At 43.2% G+C, this 15114-nt stretch overlaps 1 protein-coding gene across 3 annotated transcripts; it reads right to left on the reverse strand.

Annotated features, from left to right (window-relative positions):
• Nucleotides 1-12058: 12058 nt before the first annotated feature.
• On the reverse strand, nucleotides 12059-14539 carry LOC138796950 (speedy protein 1-A-like). Of its 3 annotated transcripts, XM_069976704.1 has the most exons (6): nucleotides 14069-14123; nucleotides 13623-13734; nucleotides 13296-13449; nucleotides 12962-13044; nucleotides 12692-12863; nucleotides 12059-12603 (listed from the first exon to the last, which is right to left on the reverse strand). In XM_069976704.1, exons 2-6 carry the CDS (start codon nucleotides 13700-13702, stop codon nucleotides 12418-12420), a joined length of 675 nt encoding a protein of 224 aa, XP_069832805.1. In that variant the 5' UTR covers nucleotides 13703-13734; nucleotides 14069-14123; the 3' UTR covers nucleotides 12059-12417. The 3 variants fall into 3 exon arrangements, with proteins under 3 accessions (XP_069832805.1, XP_069832807.1, XP_069832806.1); XM_069976706.1 differs by lacking the exons at nucleotides 13623-13734; nucleotides 14069-14123 and adding an exon at nucleotides 14290-14539; XM_069976705.1 differs by lacking the exon at nucleotides 13623-13734 and having other exon boundaries at nucleotides 14069-14169.
• Nucleotides 14540-15114: the final 575 nt, after the last annotated feature.

A 15114-nucleotide genomic window follows, 5' to 3' on the forward strand; every position in this document is an offset into this window, starting at 1 on the left:
TAGGAGATGTGTATATATATCTGTGCTGCACAAGCAGCAGTATATACTTACATCCGCGCTGCTTGTAATGTATCACATCTCCTCCAGTCTAACTCTTCAGACTCCACCTCTTCCAGAATGATTTACAGCCAGAGGAGGCGGAGCCTGAAGATACAGGAGGAGATGTACATATACACTGCTGCTTGTAATCTTTAAACTGACACCACAGATATATACATATCCTATATACTGTATTTATCTATGCTGTTAGTTTCCCAGGCTGCACAGGGATTGTTCATGAAGCCCGGGCCCCTGATTTGTCGTGCCCTATAAAGGCACTGTAATCTCTCTGGTCGGAGCTACTTTGCGGCCCTCACTGCCAACAAATCACTGTGTAAAATGACCAATACCTGATGTGAATTATTTCTATAGAGCGGTCATTGCAATACTACATGTAAGGCTGCCTTTACACAGATTTATCTGACAGATTTTTGAAGCCAAAGACAGATTATAAACAGAAAACAAAAGGAAAGACTGTTATTTCTCCTCTCTTTAAATCCATTCCTGGCTTTGGCTTAAAAAAAATCTGTCTGTGTAAAGGCACCCTAAGTCAAGCTTTTACATGCAGTTTCTATAGTAATTCTGCAGTATTTAATTAGGGTAAATGTAACTAAGACCTGTAGGGTATACTGTGGCTTAAAACAACCCTCCATATAATTCTAATTCCTTTTGTGAATAGTGAATATAAATTATAGAAAACCCATTTACTGTAATTGAAAGTTTTCCCTGTTATATTTTTTTATTATAGTTCTCTAATTTATTGCTAGCTCAGATTTCCTGTATCCATCCCTTGAATTTTATCTACAGAGTGCAATTTGTATTTCATACACATAAAGGCTTAGCCATCAAGCCAACAACCATTAGCAGAGTTTATTTGAATGTGAGCCTGCATCATTATTTTCTAGGTCAGTGGATAGAACACTGCAGGGGGCAGAACACTTGCTTTTGTCCTTTTGTTTACTGGATCTAAGACAACCAAACAGATTTTTTTTCTTTATTCCTTTGAAGTGGAAGCGGCTCAGTTCTTATTGGCAAATAATGGGGAAAAAAACTTACTGTAACACAAACCTTATGCAGATCTGATAAAACGTACATGGTCTAGTACAGTGCTTCTCAATTCCAGTCCTCAGGCCTCACCAACAGGTCATGTTTTGAGGATATCCCATACAAAGAACACCTGGGATAATACCTGATGCAGTAAGTATAATTATATCACCTGTGAAATACTAAGGAAATCCTCAAAACATGACCTGTTGGTGAGGACTGGAATTGAGAAGCACTGGTTTAGTAAACACAAGCCCACATAAAAACTGGAGGTATGTGACTGATTTAAAGGGGTACTCCAGCGCTGATAAAAAAAAAATCAATCATAAATATAGTTTTCCCACTTACTATTACTACAGAGTCTGTCTCCCTTTAAATTTGCCGCTGTTTGCAGGTCCCTGAAGCTCCAGTTGGTGTCTTCATTTTCTCTTCGCTTCCTGGTTTGGGCTATCCCATAATGCACTTTGTCTCCTGTGATGTCTAACTGACTCTGTAGAACTGTTAGATGGCTTACAGCTTGCTCAGCCAATCAAAGCTGACCAACAGACCTTAGACCCGCCTCAATCTTGATGATGTCATTGTCACAAAATGGCTCCCACGAAGCAGCCTGGGGTCAACAGTCATTAGGTAAGAATGAGTTTACTTCAGTTCCTGGTGGGGGATTGAGGGGGGGCAAAGATATGGAAGAGGGGCAGATTAAAGCAACTTTGTAATGTGTTTTAATTACTGGGAAAAAGCTTTTTGCTGGAGTACCCCTTTGAGACCGTATTACACAAAATTATTATGGCCGATTACCGTCCGTTCAGGCCGATAATCGTTTGATGTAATATGTTAAAGGAGAAGTCTGGTGAATATTTTTATTGTATTTATTTAGTATTGTATTGCCCCCCAAAATTAAAAATGGTGATGTCACGACCCGACTCCCAGAGCTGTGCGGGCTGTGGTGCTGGAGAGGATGATGGCAGAGGGATGCTCAGTGTCCCTCCAGTGCTCTGTGTCCCTCAGTGTCCCACTGCCATCATCCTCTCCAGTAGCCACAGCCCGCACAGCTCTGGGAGTCGGGTTGTGACATCACCATTTTATCCAGGAAGTGAAGCCTTGATGCAGTAGTAAGTGCAGGGAAAAAAGCACTTTATAAGCATTTCCCATAATAAGTGTATATTGTGGATTAGTATAACTTTTGGGGGACAATACAATACTCTAATAAAAATTTTCACCAGACTTCTCCTTTGAAAAAAAAACATGTCGGCTGATCGTAGTCTTTCAAACAAAACCTAATCATGTCAGCGATGGTCTGCTACCTGTCACTCTGAGTAAAAGGAGCAGTGACAGCACCACTGACTTCAATAGGCTTCCCCCTAAACAATCTAAGGATCGTCCAAGCATCCCAACCCCCACCCCCCGAAAAAAGTTGTGTATTCTTTTCAATTTCACCACGGAAACTTTTTTTTTTCTGGTTTTGCTGCATGTTTTAATGTTTTATGGAAAAATTAAGTCTGTCATTGCAAAGTATAATTCGTTCTGCGAAAATTAGGGAACATGTGGGTCTGTAGATTAAAAATTGCAAGTGCTATGGCCTTTTAAACATGGGGAGGAAAAAACTAAATCGCAAAAACAAAATTTGGCCAGGTCATCAAAGCGTTAAAGTGATCCTCTCAGCAGGTTCTGTTGGCATGTGCTTCTGTGCTACAATTGCAAGAGAGAATCAGTCGTAAGACCACATATGGAATACTGTTTACAGCACTGGTATACAAGAAGGACGTTGGCGGAACTGGAGTGAGTGAAGAAGGCCGCCAAGGTCTTTAACCTCTTAAAGACGCAGGACGAGTATACTCGTCAAAGCTGACAGCTGCATTTAAACAGCCTGCAATGCGATCATGGAGGGGAGATCCCTTCTACTAAGTCGACCAGGGCTCAGCGTCGGAATGATGCTGATCCTGGCTCGGCAATCATTGTATCTGGTCTGCTGCAGACCAGAATAATAGAGCACTGATCCATCAGATCAATGGGAGATCAGTGCTGTGTATATAGAAGTCCCCCAGTGTGTGAAAAAAATAATAATCAATAAAAAATTTCTCCCCTAATAAAAGTTTAAATCACCCCCTTTTCCCATTTTATAAATAAAAATTAATTAATTAACATATTTGGTATCGCCGCGTGCGTAATCGCCCAAACTATTAAATTATCACATTCCTGATCTTTTACGGTAAATGGCATAAGCGCAAAAAAACGCCAAAGTGCAAAGTTGTGCATTTTTGTTAACATCAATAGATGTAAACTCATAATAGAGCATGAGCAAATTTATTGATACGATAATGTAAAATCTTACAATATAACATTATTAGGATGCTTTACACACTGTTGTCCTATGTTAGAATACCGTTGTCTTTGTAGCATTGGTAACCATTTGTAATGTGCTTTTAGGTGTTATATATAAATATTTTTTTTTCTAAAATGGAAGTAAAACAATCGTGATACATTCGATCGTAGCCTGATCTAGAAGATGACATTACCTTTTTACTGGGCTTATTTTACTCATGTTGCTTGAGGTCTAAGAATAACTAAAAGCTGCAGTCCTTTCAGCAATGCTTCATAGAATGACATGATAATTTAAGAAGTTTTATAAGTGAAGTTGTTATCGCTATGACATGAGTAATAAGAATACTTGGCAGTCCTTTAGACACAAGTCAATTCTGGTTTGACTTAAGCAGCTGAAATACAATTCAAAAGGAGACAATGTACTGTATGTCAGACTTGTTTTTCACCACATCTGGCAGCAGTAAACATTTTACAGGGGAAACACTGGTGACTAGAGATGAGCAAACCCCCATTGTTCGGCATTTCTGTATTTGATTTGCGGGGGCTGCAGAAATTGGATGCAGCCCTAAGGGTCTTATTAGACGGCACGATTATAAACTCTACTGTACTCTACTAGATCAGCGCTCATTTACTGAGCAATTACACAGGCCGACTATCAGGCAGCAAGGGCTGCATAGACATTGCTAGTGATGTCTGTGCAGCCCTTGCCTTTAGTGTAGAATAATAAAGTATTAACTTACCTTACCACGTTCCCTGGTGCCTTGGAAGCCTTCCTCAGTGTTTGCAGCTTCTGCCTTCTGTTCTGGTCTCTACACTGACAGGCCGCTAGCCACACAGCCAATCCCTGGCCGCGGCCTGTCTCGGCCAGGGATTGGCTGAGCGGCCGCAGCCTGTCAGTGCAGGGAGCAGATAGCAGAACTGCAGACACTGGAGAAGGCTTCTAAATGTAGCAAGGTAAGTTAATACTTTATTATTTTATGCTACAGTCATCAGTTTCTACTAGAGTCAGCGATTTGCGCCGGACGCTGAATGATTATAGGTCTGGACCTAAAGAAATGATAGCCAATGATTGTTTCATTGGCTGACCGTTCTCTCTACTACATTAAGCGAAATACAAAATGACGTGGCACTCGATGCAATGGTTGAAGATGGGTGCCTGCAGTATCACCAGATCCCCTGGTGTGTAATACAGCAAAAATATAGCACTGCGGCACTCCGGTAAAGGTGAAAAAACGATGAGAAGTTTATTAAAGCATCACACGGTACAGCAGCGACGTTTCGGTCGTACAATTCCGACCATTTTCAAGCTAGTGATCACACCACACTATAGTGAGTTATATACATGTGTCTATTAATCAGCAATCAGTGAATCATCAAAGTAATCAAGTGAATATACAGGTAAGTATTCATCACACCAATATCAACAGTGTATTGTAAATATGAGGGTCCGTATTTGGCCCATACAGTAAAAAAGTAAAGTGATAAGTGTATATACAAAGAAATAATAAGCAAATGCAGTTAATGAACAAATTGGAACAAGCTGGGTCCACTCACAGTTTTTGACTATCAGCATCACACGTACTGTTGAGACTAATAACTTCCGTCCTTTGGACCGCACGCTAGTTTCGCGCATGCGTGGGTCCCAGACCAATGAACAAAGACAACGTCATCCGTGACGATAACGCTACAAGTGACAAGTTTTTTCACCTTTACCGGAGTGCCGCAGTGCTATATTTTTGCTGTACTACATTAAGCGATAATTGGCCGAATCAGCCTAATATGGCTGATTAATACTCCGTGTAATAGGACCCTAAGGCTACCTGGAAAACATGGATGCAGCCATAGGTCATAGACTGTATCCATGTTTTTCAGGACCCCCTAGGGCTGCATCCAACTTCTCCAGCCACTGGTATTTATTCACTATTTGCTATTGTTTAGGTAATAAATAGGTTTTATCATACCCTGGTGGAACTTGCTCCTGAGCCTGTATAGCAATACACCATCTACAGGTGTCTGAGAGGGGTATAAATGAGTGTAAACTACCTTTTCTTAGTCAAGTAGAGTAAGTTAGTTTGTTTATTCAGTGTACCATGCTGATATATATATATATATATATATATATATATATATATATATATATACATATATAGATAGATAGATAGATAGATAGATAGATAGATACACTGTTTAAAAACATAAAGGGAACACTTAAAGGGAACCTGTCACCCCCAGTGCCGGGGCAGTGCTCCTTTCATTCTCTATGAGCGTTGGACTTATCTCTGATGAGCGCATGCCGCGCTTCCGATGGTGATATCTCGGCGGCAGAAGCAGCTCCAGGAGCGGGACTTTGTGCACAGGATAAGTATAAGGGTCTCTAGCGGGGGGTCGGCAGGGCTCTACCCTGGCACGGGGGGTGACAGATCCTCTTTAAACAACACAATATAACTCCAAGTTGATCAAACTTCTGTGAAATAAAACTGTCCACTTGGGAAGCAACACTGATTGAAAATCAATTTCACATGCTGATGTGCAAATGGAATATACAACAGGTGGAAATGATTTGCAATTGGCAAGACACACTCAATAAAAGAGTGGTTCTGCAGGTGGGGACCACAGACCACTTCTCAGTACCTATGCTTCCTGGCTGATGTTTTGGTTCCGTTTGAATGTTGGTTCTGCTTTCACACTTGAGGTAGCATGAGAAGGACTCTGCAACCCACACAAGTGGCTCAGGTAGTGCAGCTCATCCAGGATGCAAGCTGTGGCAAGAAGGTTTGCTGTATCTGTCAACGTAGTGTCCAGAGGCTGGAGGTGCTATCAGGAGATGTGGAGAAAGCCGTAAGAGGGCAACAACCAAGCAGCAGGAACCCTACCTCCGTCTTTGTGCAAGGAGGAACAGGAGTAGCACTGCCAGAGCCCTGCAAAATGACCTCCAGCAGGCCACAAATGTCCATGTGTCTGCACAAATGGTTAGAAACCGACTCCATGAGGATTGTATGGGGCCCGATGTCCACAGATGGGGGTTGTACTCACAGCCCAACACTGTGCAGGATGCTTGGCATTTGCCAGAGAACACTAGGATTGGCAAATTCACCACAGGTGCCCTGTACTCTTCACAGATAAAAGCAGGTTCACACTGAGCACATGTGACATACGTGACAGAGTCTGGAAATGCAATGGAGGGCGATCTGCAATATCCTTCAGCATGACCGGTTTGGCAGTGGGTCAGTAATGGTGTGGGGTGGCATTTTTTTTGGAGGGCCGCACAGCCTTTCAAGTGCTCGCCAGAGATAGCCCGACTGCCATTAGGTACTGAGATAAGATCCTCAGATCTCTTGTGAGACCATATGCTGGTGCAGTTGTTGCCAAATAGGCTCCAGGGCGCCCAAGAAAAACCAGCAAGCACCAGGACCTTCTCTTAAAAGTGTTTCAGCTGCGGGATCAGACTACCAGCAGTGCAGAGCTTGCTCAGGAATGGCAGCAGGCAGGTGTGAGTGCATCTGCATGCACTGTGAGGCGGAGACTCTTGGAGAAAGGCCTGGTCTCAAGGAGGGCAGCAAAGAAGCCACTTCTCTCCAGAAAAACATCAGGGACAGACTGATATTCTGCAAAAGGTACAGGGAGTGGACTGCTGAGGACTGGGGTAAAGTCATTTTCTCTGATGACGAGGTGAGCGCTACCACCAGTCTTGTCTCATGCCAACTGTAAAGCATCCTGAAACCATTCATGTGTGGGGTTGCTTCTCAGCCAAGGGAATCGGCTCTCTCACAGTCTTGCCTAAAAACACAGCCATGAATAAAGAATGGTACCAGAATGTCCTCCAAGAGCAACTTCTCCCAACCGTCCAAGAGCAGTTTGGCGATCAACCATGCCTTTTCCAGCATGATGGAGCACCTTGCCATAAAGCAAAGGTGATAACTAAATGGCTCAGGGAAAAAAACATAGATATTTCGGGTCCATGGCCTGGAAACTCCCCAGATCTTAATCCCATTGAGAACTTGTGGTCAACCATCAAGAGACGGGTGGACAAACAAAAACCAACAAATTGTGACAAAATGCAAGCATTGATTGTGCAAGAATGGACTGCTATCAGTCAGAATTTGGTCCAGAAGTTTATTGAGAGCATGCCAGGGAGAATTGCAGAGGTTCTGAAGAAGAAGGGCGAACACTGCAAATATTGACTTGCTGCATTAACTCATTCTAACTGTCAATATAAGCTTTTGTTACTCATAATGTGATTGCAATTATATTTCTGTATGTGATGAAAACATCTAACAAACACACATTAAAACCAGAGGGCAGCAGATCATGTGAAAATATAATATTTGTCATTCTCAAAACTTTTGGCCATGACTGTATGTGGAGGCAGCCAGGAGGCTATATTGTATGTGGGGGCTATACACGGGGGGGGGGGGGCAAGGGGGCAAAAATTCCTTGTCCCAGCCCTGATGACATGGCTTACATATTAGTGGGTGGTGAAGGCAGTGACCGAATACAAAAAAAATCCCTGCAGTGCACATTGCATGCTTCTATATGTGTGTGTGTTTGGGGGGGGGGGGGGGGGGAGTTGATATCCTATGGCCGCTCCTGGGGTTTGAATGCTAAGACTGCTTTTCAGTCCCAGTCCAGCCCTGCCTGAATGTATCGGGCCTAGGACAACCCCTGAAAAACATCTCCACAGCATTATCCCTCCTCCATCTAACTTTATAGTTAGCACAATGGAGTCAGGCAGGAAACACATTCCTGGCACTTGCCAAACCCAGACTCCAATCCATCAGATTTCCAGAGAGAGATGTGATATGTCACTCCACAGAGCACGATTCCATCGCTGCAAAGTCCAGTGGTGGCGGGTTTACATGACTCCATCTGATGCTTATGAAGCAGGCTAAGAGAAAGAGAGAGGCGCCATAGGGTAATAACATCAATACTCGGGTGGGAAGGGGGAGCACATATGGTTATGCTCACCTTTTTGTGTTGTACAAAGAGTACAACACCTAGTAGCGCTTATTAACGAAGACAGACGGAGTAACCGCAGCAGCCAGTCCCAGAGTTTGCTGTCGAGGATCCTGAGCCATAAGATCCTGATGCCAGAGAATGGAGATGTGTCACAGCCTCAGAGTTATGCCGGGCTAGAGTAGAAGGACCTTGTTCGGCGCTGAACGGTACTTAGTTCAAACAGGTATATTGAAGAGATGATTTATTGTCTCAGAAACAACGCGTTTCGAGGTGTAGTAACTCTTTATCAAGTTAAATATGTCTCTTTTAACTTGATAAAGAGTTACTACACCTCGAAACGCGTTGTTTCTGAGACAATAAATCATCTCTTCAATATACCTGTTTGAACTAAGTACCGTTCAGCACCGAACAAGGTCCTTCTACTCTAGCCCGACATAACTCTGAGGCTGTTGTATAGGATCAATGCTGCACACCTCTGCCTTAAATTTTAAAGCCGGTGCTCAGTGGTAACTGGGTTCTTCAACCATAAGTCTTGTATAGGAGAAAACCACGGCACTCGATGTTGCAGGAATAAGTGAGTTTTTTTTTATTTAGTAAATAGATACAAGGTATTTACTCCGACCGTACATAAGAAATGCAAGAGATGAGACCAAATAACATATGGTGCGACGTTTCGGTCCGCTATGGACCTTCCTCAGGCAATGGGGTCTCTCATGAGCTGTATGCAGGGAGAAGGGTCGGTGGTCCCTGCATACAGCTCATGAGAGACCCCATTGCCTGAGGAAGGTCCATAGCGGACCGAAACGTCGCACCATATGTTATTTGGTCTCATCTCTTGCATTTCTTATGTACGGTCGGAGTAAATACCTTGTATCTATTTACTAAATAAAAAAACCCTCACTTATTCCTGCAACATCGAGTGCCGTGGTTTTCTCCTATACATAACTCTGAGGCTGTGACACATCTCCATCTGATGCTTGTCATTGTGCATGGTAATGTAAGGCTTGCATACAGCTGCTCGGCCATAGAGACCCATGCCAAAAAGCTGCGGTGGGGGCACAACTTTTGTTCTGGTGTTGACTCCAGATGAAGTATAGAACTCTGCATTGTCACCTTATCTCTATATTCACTGGGATTGTGCTTTTTCATGTGTCTTAGTAGTTTATATTTCTATATAGTAACTCTGTCACACTGTATATACACCATTGTATATAGGGTATCCTAATACATCAGAGCACCATTATTACCTTCATTATATATTATATGGCTTTTAGGATGATTTTATAATCCATCGCCAATCATGACATAGCCATGTATCTGCCCCTGTTATTTATTTATTGTTTACCTTTTTTAGGTTTTGAGGTTTTTAGAGTGTTGTTCACCTTATATCAAAATAAAAAAGTACTTTCTTTAAGGGATTATCCAGGCTTAAGAAAACATGGCCACTTTCTTCCACCAGCATCTCTCCTGTCCTTCAATTGAAGTTAATAGAGCTGAGTAATACCACACACAACCTGAGGACAGGGGGTGGTGCTGTTTTTGCAAAGAAGTAACTATGACTTTTTTTTAATTCTGGATAATCCCTTTAATAGAACTATAACAAAGCTGGGGTTTAGTACATGTCAATACTTAAAGCAGCGTTTCCCAACCGGGGTGCCGTGGCACACTGGGGTGCCGGGATAACCCGCCAGGGGTGCCGCGGGATCCCAGTAGGTATAGTGACACTGTCACTTTAAGCATCCCTAGAAGCTGCGGCCGCGCAGCTTCTAGGGATGCACGGATCACTTCGATGTTCCGCCGAACGGGCGGAACATTAAAGTGAACAGAATGTAGGAGCAGGACCTGTCAGCATCCTCCTCCTATATTCACTCCCATAGGCCACTGGTACTTCATACCTATAGCCTATGGGACTCCGGGACGTGACCTCTCCGGCAGGCGTGATGATGTGACGTCATCACGCCTGCCGGAGGTTCCGTCCCTGCGGCTCATAATATGCAGCAAGAAGAAAAAGAAGAGCTGCAGCCACACACCCCAGATTAGGTGAGTATGATGTTTTTTTTGTTTTTTTTTTTAAATAACTATCAGTGCACAGCAGGTGGGGGGCATATCATGGGGGACATTACTAGGGGCATAGAAGGGGGCATATCATGGGGGACATTACTAGGGGCATAGCAGGGGCATATCATGGGGGACATCACTAGGGGCATAGCAGGGGGAATTATTATTTATGGGGTACACAGCATGGGGCATTGTTAGTATAAGGGGGCATTATTAGTATAATGGGGGCATATCAGGTGGCATTCTTACTATATGGGGGCACAGCAGGGGATGCTACATACAGGGGTAACCTACATTCGTATTTTCTTTACTGCATATGACACCAAACAGCAGAGTTACTACTATATATAGTAGCCTATAGGAGGGAGAAAGGGAAGAACGTTGCTAGGAATGTGCAGAGCCTAAGATGTTTGTCTGGCAGGTTCTGAAGAGTCGAATTGTAGCTGGAAGAAATCATCATGGTGGTTTGGGCCAGATGAAGAGGAAACGGAAAGTGACGCTTTAGATCAAAGAAGACATCACCTGTGAGTCACTGAATGACAGTTTTTGTATTTTGTAGAACATTATTTGGTAGGGGTGTCCCAAGCTAAATTTTGTTTTCCAAGGGGTGGCCCGAGGTGGAAAAGGTTGGGAAGCACTGCTTTTAAAGTGTCACTGTCCTGTTATGTTAGTGAATGGCCCCCTTCCCTTTGTTTCCCCCCACCCACGCTAGACCCGGAAGTGTAGTGCTCTATACTTACCTGATACGTGTCGATTCCCGTCCGCCATCTTGTGACAATGATGTAATCTTCGGGCGGCCGGCTGAACCGCTCCGACCGTCACTAGTGCCGGCCGCCCTCTGCCGCGTCATCAGTTGCTCAGCCGTGATTGGCTGAGCACAGTTATGCCACAGTTATTACCACCGCACTACCCCTTTAAGATATTTACATGAATAGACTACTGCCGGCATGGTTCAAAAAAGAGAACAACACATTGATACCACCACAATAATAAAATATATTTTATTAAAAAATAAATAAATGTAACAAATGTAACAAGATTAAGATTTCCCCATCCATCCTTCCATCCATATATGTCAGTGCTTTATGTGAGAACAGGACTTTACAGTGACTTTATTTATCATTCTACTTATTATCTGCTCATGGAGCAAGTAAACAAATCCTTCATAAAGGCTCCATTACACCAAACGATCAGGAGCGGCAGCGGCAGACAGCTGCTGACTTTAATGGCCAGTGCGGACGATCTAAGAATCAATTGTCCGGGCAGCCCCTACCGCTGCTCCCCACGGCCCCTCCCACTGTAATAGCACAGACAGCGAGCAGGGAACAAGGGACAAACTCGCTTCCCCCTAGTATTGTGCCGTGTAATACAAACTTTAGTAATAACATACACATTATGTGTTCTCCTCCCTTCTGGTGGGCTTCTGCTTTCCTTATATTATATGAATAGCCTTTCATCTGAATATTAGCCATGTAATAATACAAGTCAGGACTAGAGATGAGCGCACTTTAGTATGCTTATCTCTACTCAGTACTCAAGGAAGGCCTGACTGACCAAAGCTTCCCTCAGCAATATTAACTATGATGAGACAATCCCTTTAAGTATACACACAAAAATAGAAGAAACCACTCAGACACGGCAATTAGTGTGAAATAATATGAAGTTTATTGTATGTGTATTTGGATGTGGTTGTTACCTCCCAGTACAGCGACACTCAGGACAGGAAAAAACCCCAGGGGGGAAAACCTGCAGGGAAGCCATGGCCGCTGTACTACCCTTCCTCTGGCATACTAAGGGAGGTAACACTATAACATTTCTGTGTGTGTGAGTGTGTGTGTGTGTGTGTGTGTGTGTGTGTGTGTGAGTGTGTGTGTGTGACAGTGTAGGTTGGTGTTTGTGAATAAAATAAAAAAGGATACCTCATTGCTGATCTTGGCTTTGGGATCCTCTTCTCCTTGGTGGTCTTCATTCTTCCTCACCGGAATCCTCCTCTGTGTCTGTCTAGCAGATTTCCCCCTTGCACGGATGGAGCTGGAGGGCCTTACACAGGGAGCAAGACGGAGGGATCCTCGATGGGCCATAGGTGGTAAATTCTTTAGGATCCCTCAGGTAATAGCGAATGGCCCAGCTGTGGTGGATCTTCCTCTCCCTTCTCCAGGCCCAATGCAAGGGTTCTTCTGCCATGACCTAGAATGAAAGAGAATATGCATTACAATAATATTATTACCACAGACTCTACATCAAGACTGGAGAGATTTATTTTCTCTTTACTCACCAGATCACAGGTGGTCCGGTCCACCCAAGCACGAAATCCAATACGGTGGAGCAACTGGTTGCGTCTATGGAGAAGCTCTTCTTTCTTCGCAGTCCAAGTGGTTCCTCCGGCCCAGGCGCAGATCTCTCGCCGAAAATCTTCCTCGTCTTCCTCAAACTGGTTTGCTAGGAACCTGTAAAATATCACAATAGCAGATGAAACAAGTCAGAACAGTGTAGAGCTGGTAAGCTGTAAGAAAACAAGGACCTGGTGATAATAAAAGATACTCACAGAGCTGGAAAAAAGTTCCTTCTATATTCCTCGGTACATAGGTGTCCTCTCCGAAGGTACACGAGGACCATGGCCAGGAGGTACTAGAGGGAGGAGGAAGACAGTGAGAGGTTACTATAGATTTACTTCCTACAAAACTGATAGACAAGTGCGGTGCTGCTCCTGGAATCCTGGAATTCATGTAGAATATAAAACAATTACCAAATCACCTTCACTCCATGATACATGCAAGTCAATGAAAGAGAGACCCAAGTGATTCTCAGAACCTTTATATATGTATCCAGTATCCTGTAATATAATAACATTGCTATTTCTATATACAGTATTATAATACCTTATCCGAGATCCTCATACAGCGATCCCTGGCAAGGAAGGTGTTGATATGGATGTCGTCCAAAAGGCTGATGAATGCGTCCATCTCTTCCTGCTGGGGGGTCCGCTCCTTCTTCCTCTTCTTCTGGGCCTCTTCCTGGGTGGTAGATGCTTCACTGTGGTGGAAGTAGAAGATATGACATTACTAATAGTCCAATGGTAACAATCTCCAATACAGAAAATACATATTAAATACTGTTCTTTTAAAATTTTTATTAAAATGGACTGTATGACATTGTTTATTCATCAGATGTTTATATCATGGATGTCCCCAACCACCGCCACTCACTGGGATTTGTCACTTCTAGGCTTCCATTGTAATATAACAGTATATTGTGCAGTAGGTGTTTGTACTAGAGGCCCCGGCATCTACATGGAATAGTACAGTCTGCTCTGCTGTTCTATGTATCAAACAAAATAAGTCTAATTACTGTATATCTGTATATGGCAGGAGCTTTACCAATGCCATCTGAAAATAAATAAATATATATATATATATATATCCGATATTCCCCATCAGTCCAGCACAGATGCTCCAGTGTCAGTGATAACCCGCTGCACCAGCACATGTGGCTCCAGTCCCAACCATCAGTGGTCACATGACTGAGCAGGGAGACCAGTAGAAATGACCGGTGACTACGGAGGCAAGTTACCATGGCTCCCAGCCTGGAAAGAAGATTAGACGGTCACTGGAGGATCTGAGCTGGATAATACATTTCATCACTGGACATTTACAGGTGTAAAGAAGACATGGCGCTGCTGACTATCTGGTCTATGTACAGGTAACCCTCCATCGTCCCATTATATGTATGCCCCCCCTATATAAGATATATGGATGGGGATTTCCTATACATGTACTGTCCCCTATACGGTTGCCCTGGTAACCACCCCCATGTGTCAGTGTATGGGAGACATGGGATACATTGTAGTGCTGTGTCCCTATTGGTTGTACTTACGCCTCCTCCTCATACTGGCTGATCAGCTCTCTCTTCCTCTTCCTGCTGGTCATGGTGAATCCTCCTCGTCCTCCTCTGCGCTGGGTCGATCCTCACTCGCGCTTGGTGGTAACTCCTCTTCCTCCTCCTCGCTGGGTTGATCCGGGTCTCAGTCGAAAAATCAGTAAATATCGCTAAAAATTCGCTTCGATCCGAAAAAAAGAGCCAGTCCTATCTCTAAAAGAGCAATCGCAGACTGGCAACGATTGCTGTTTGTTTACGCATTTCTAAGCGCTAATCCTGCGATCCTATTGGCTGTTGGCTGTTGCTATAGGGACTCCCATAACAACAACAATTTAAACAACAACAACAACTCATTTAAATAATCATGTGATATGTTTATGTTAATATTCAAATCCTATTGGTTGTTGGCTGTTGCCATACAAATTCAAATAACAACAACTAACTTAAAGGGCCAGTCACCCTTATAATCATATATAAGTATACAGTATCATATATGTATATGTGTTATTTTTCAGATTGCTAGTTAATACACAGATTCATTGTAGCATTCATCATCCTTATATCTAATGTTTTGTGTAAAGGCCGCCATGTTGTATTGTAGCATTCATCATCCTTATATCTAATGTTATGTGTAAAGGCCGCCATGTTGTATTGTAGCATTGATCATCCTTATATCTAATGTTATGTGTAAATGCCGCCATGTTGTTTTCTTGGATGAAGTCCAGTTTGTTTTATTTCTAAGTCCTTATTCACACAGGTTAGTTGAATGTCGCCCTCTCTGGTAATATATCTGGGGTCTGTACTGTGTACAAATAACTTACA

The sequence above is a fragment of the Dendropsophus ebraccatus genome, chromosome 7 (genome assembly GCF_027789765.1).
Source record: "Dendropsophus ebraccatus isolate aDenEbr1 chromosome 7, aDenEbr1.pat, whole genome shotgun sequence".
Lineage (NCBI taxonomy): Eukaryota > Metazoa > Chordata > Amphibia > Anura > Hylidae > Dendropsophus > Dendropsophus ebraccatus.

Excerpts from the sequence above, each read along its gene's own strand:
- LOC138796950 (XM_069976704.1), bottom strand. The coding sequence starts at position 13,702 with ATGCCGGGGCCTCTAGTACAAACACCTACTGCACAATATACTGTTATA. Across the intron at positions 12,864-12,961 it reads AGGAACTTTTTTCCAGCTCT|GTTCCTAGCAAACCAGTTTG; the intron begins GTGAGTATCTTT and ends GATATTTTACAG. Across the intron at positions 12,604-12,691 it reads ACCGGACCACCTGTGATCTG|GTCATGGCAGAAGAACCCTT; the intron begins GTGAGTAAAGAG and ends CTTTCATTCTAG.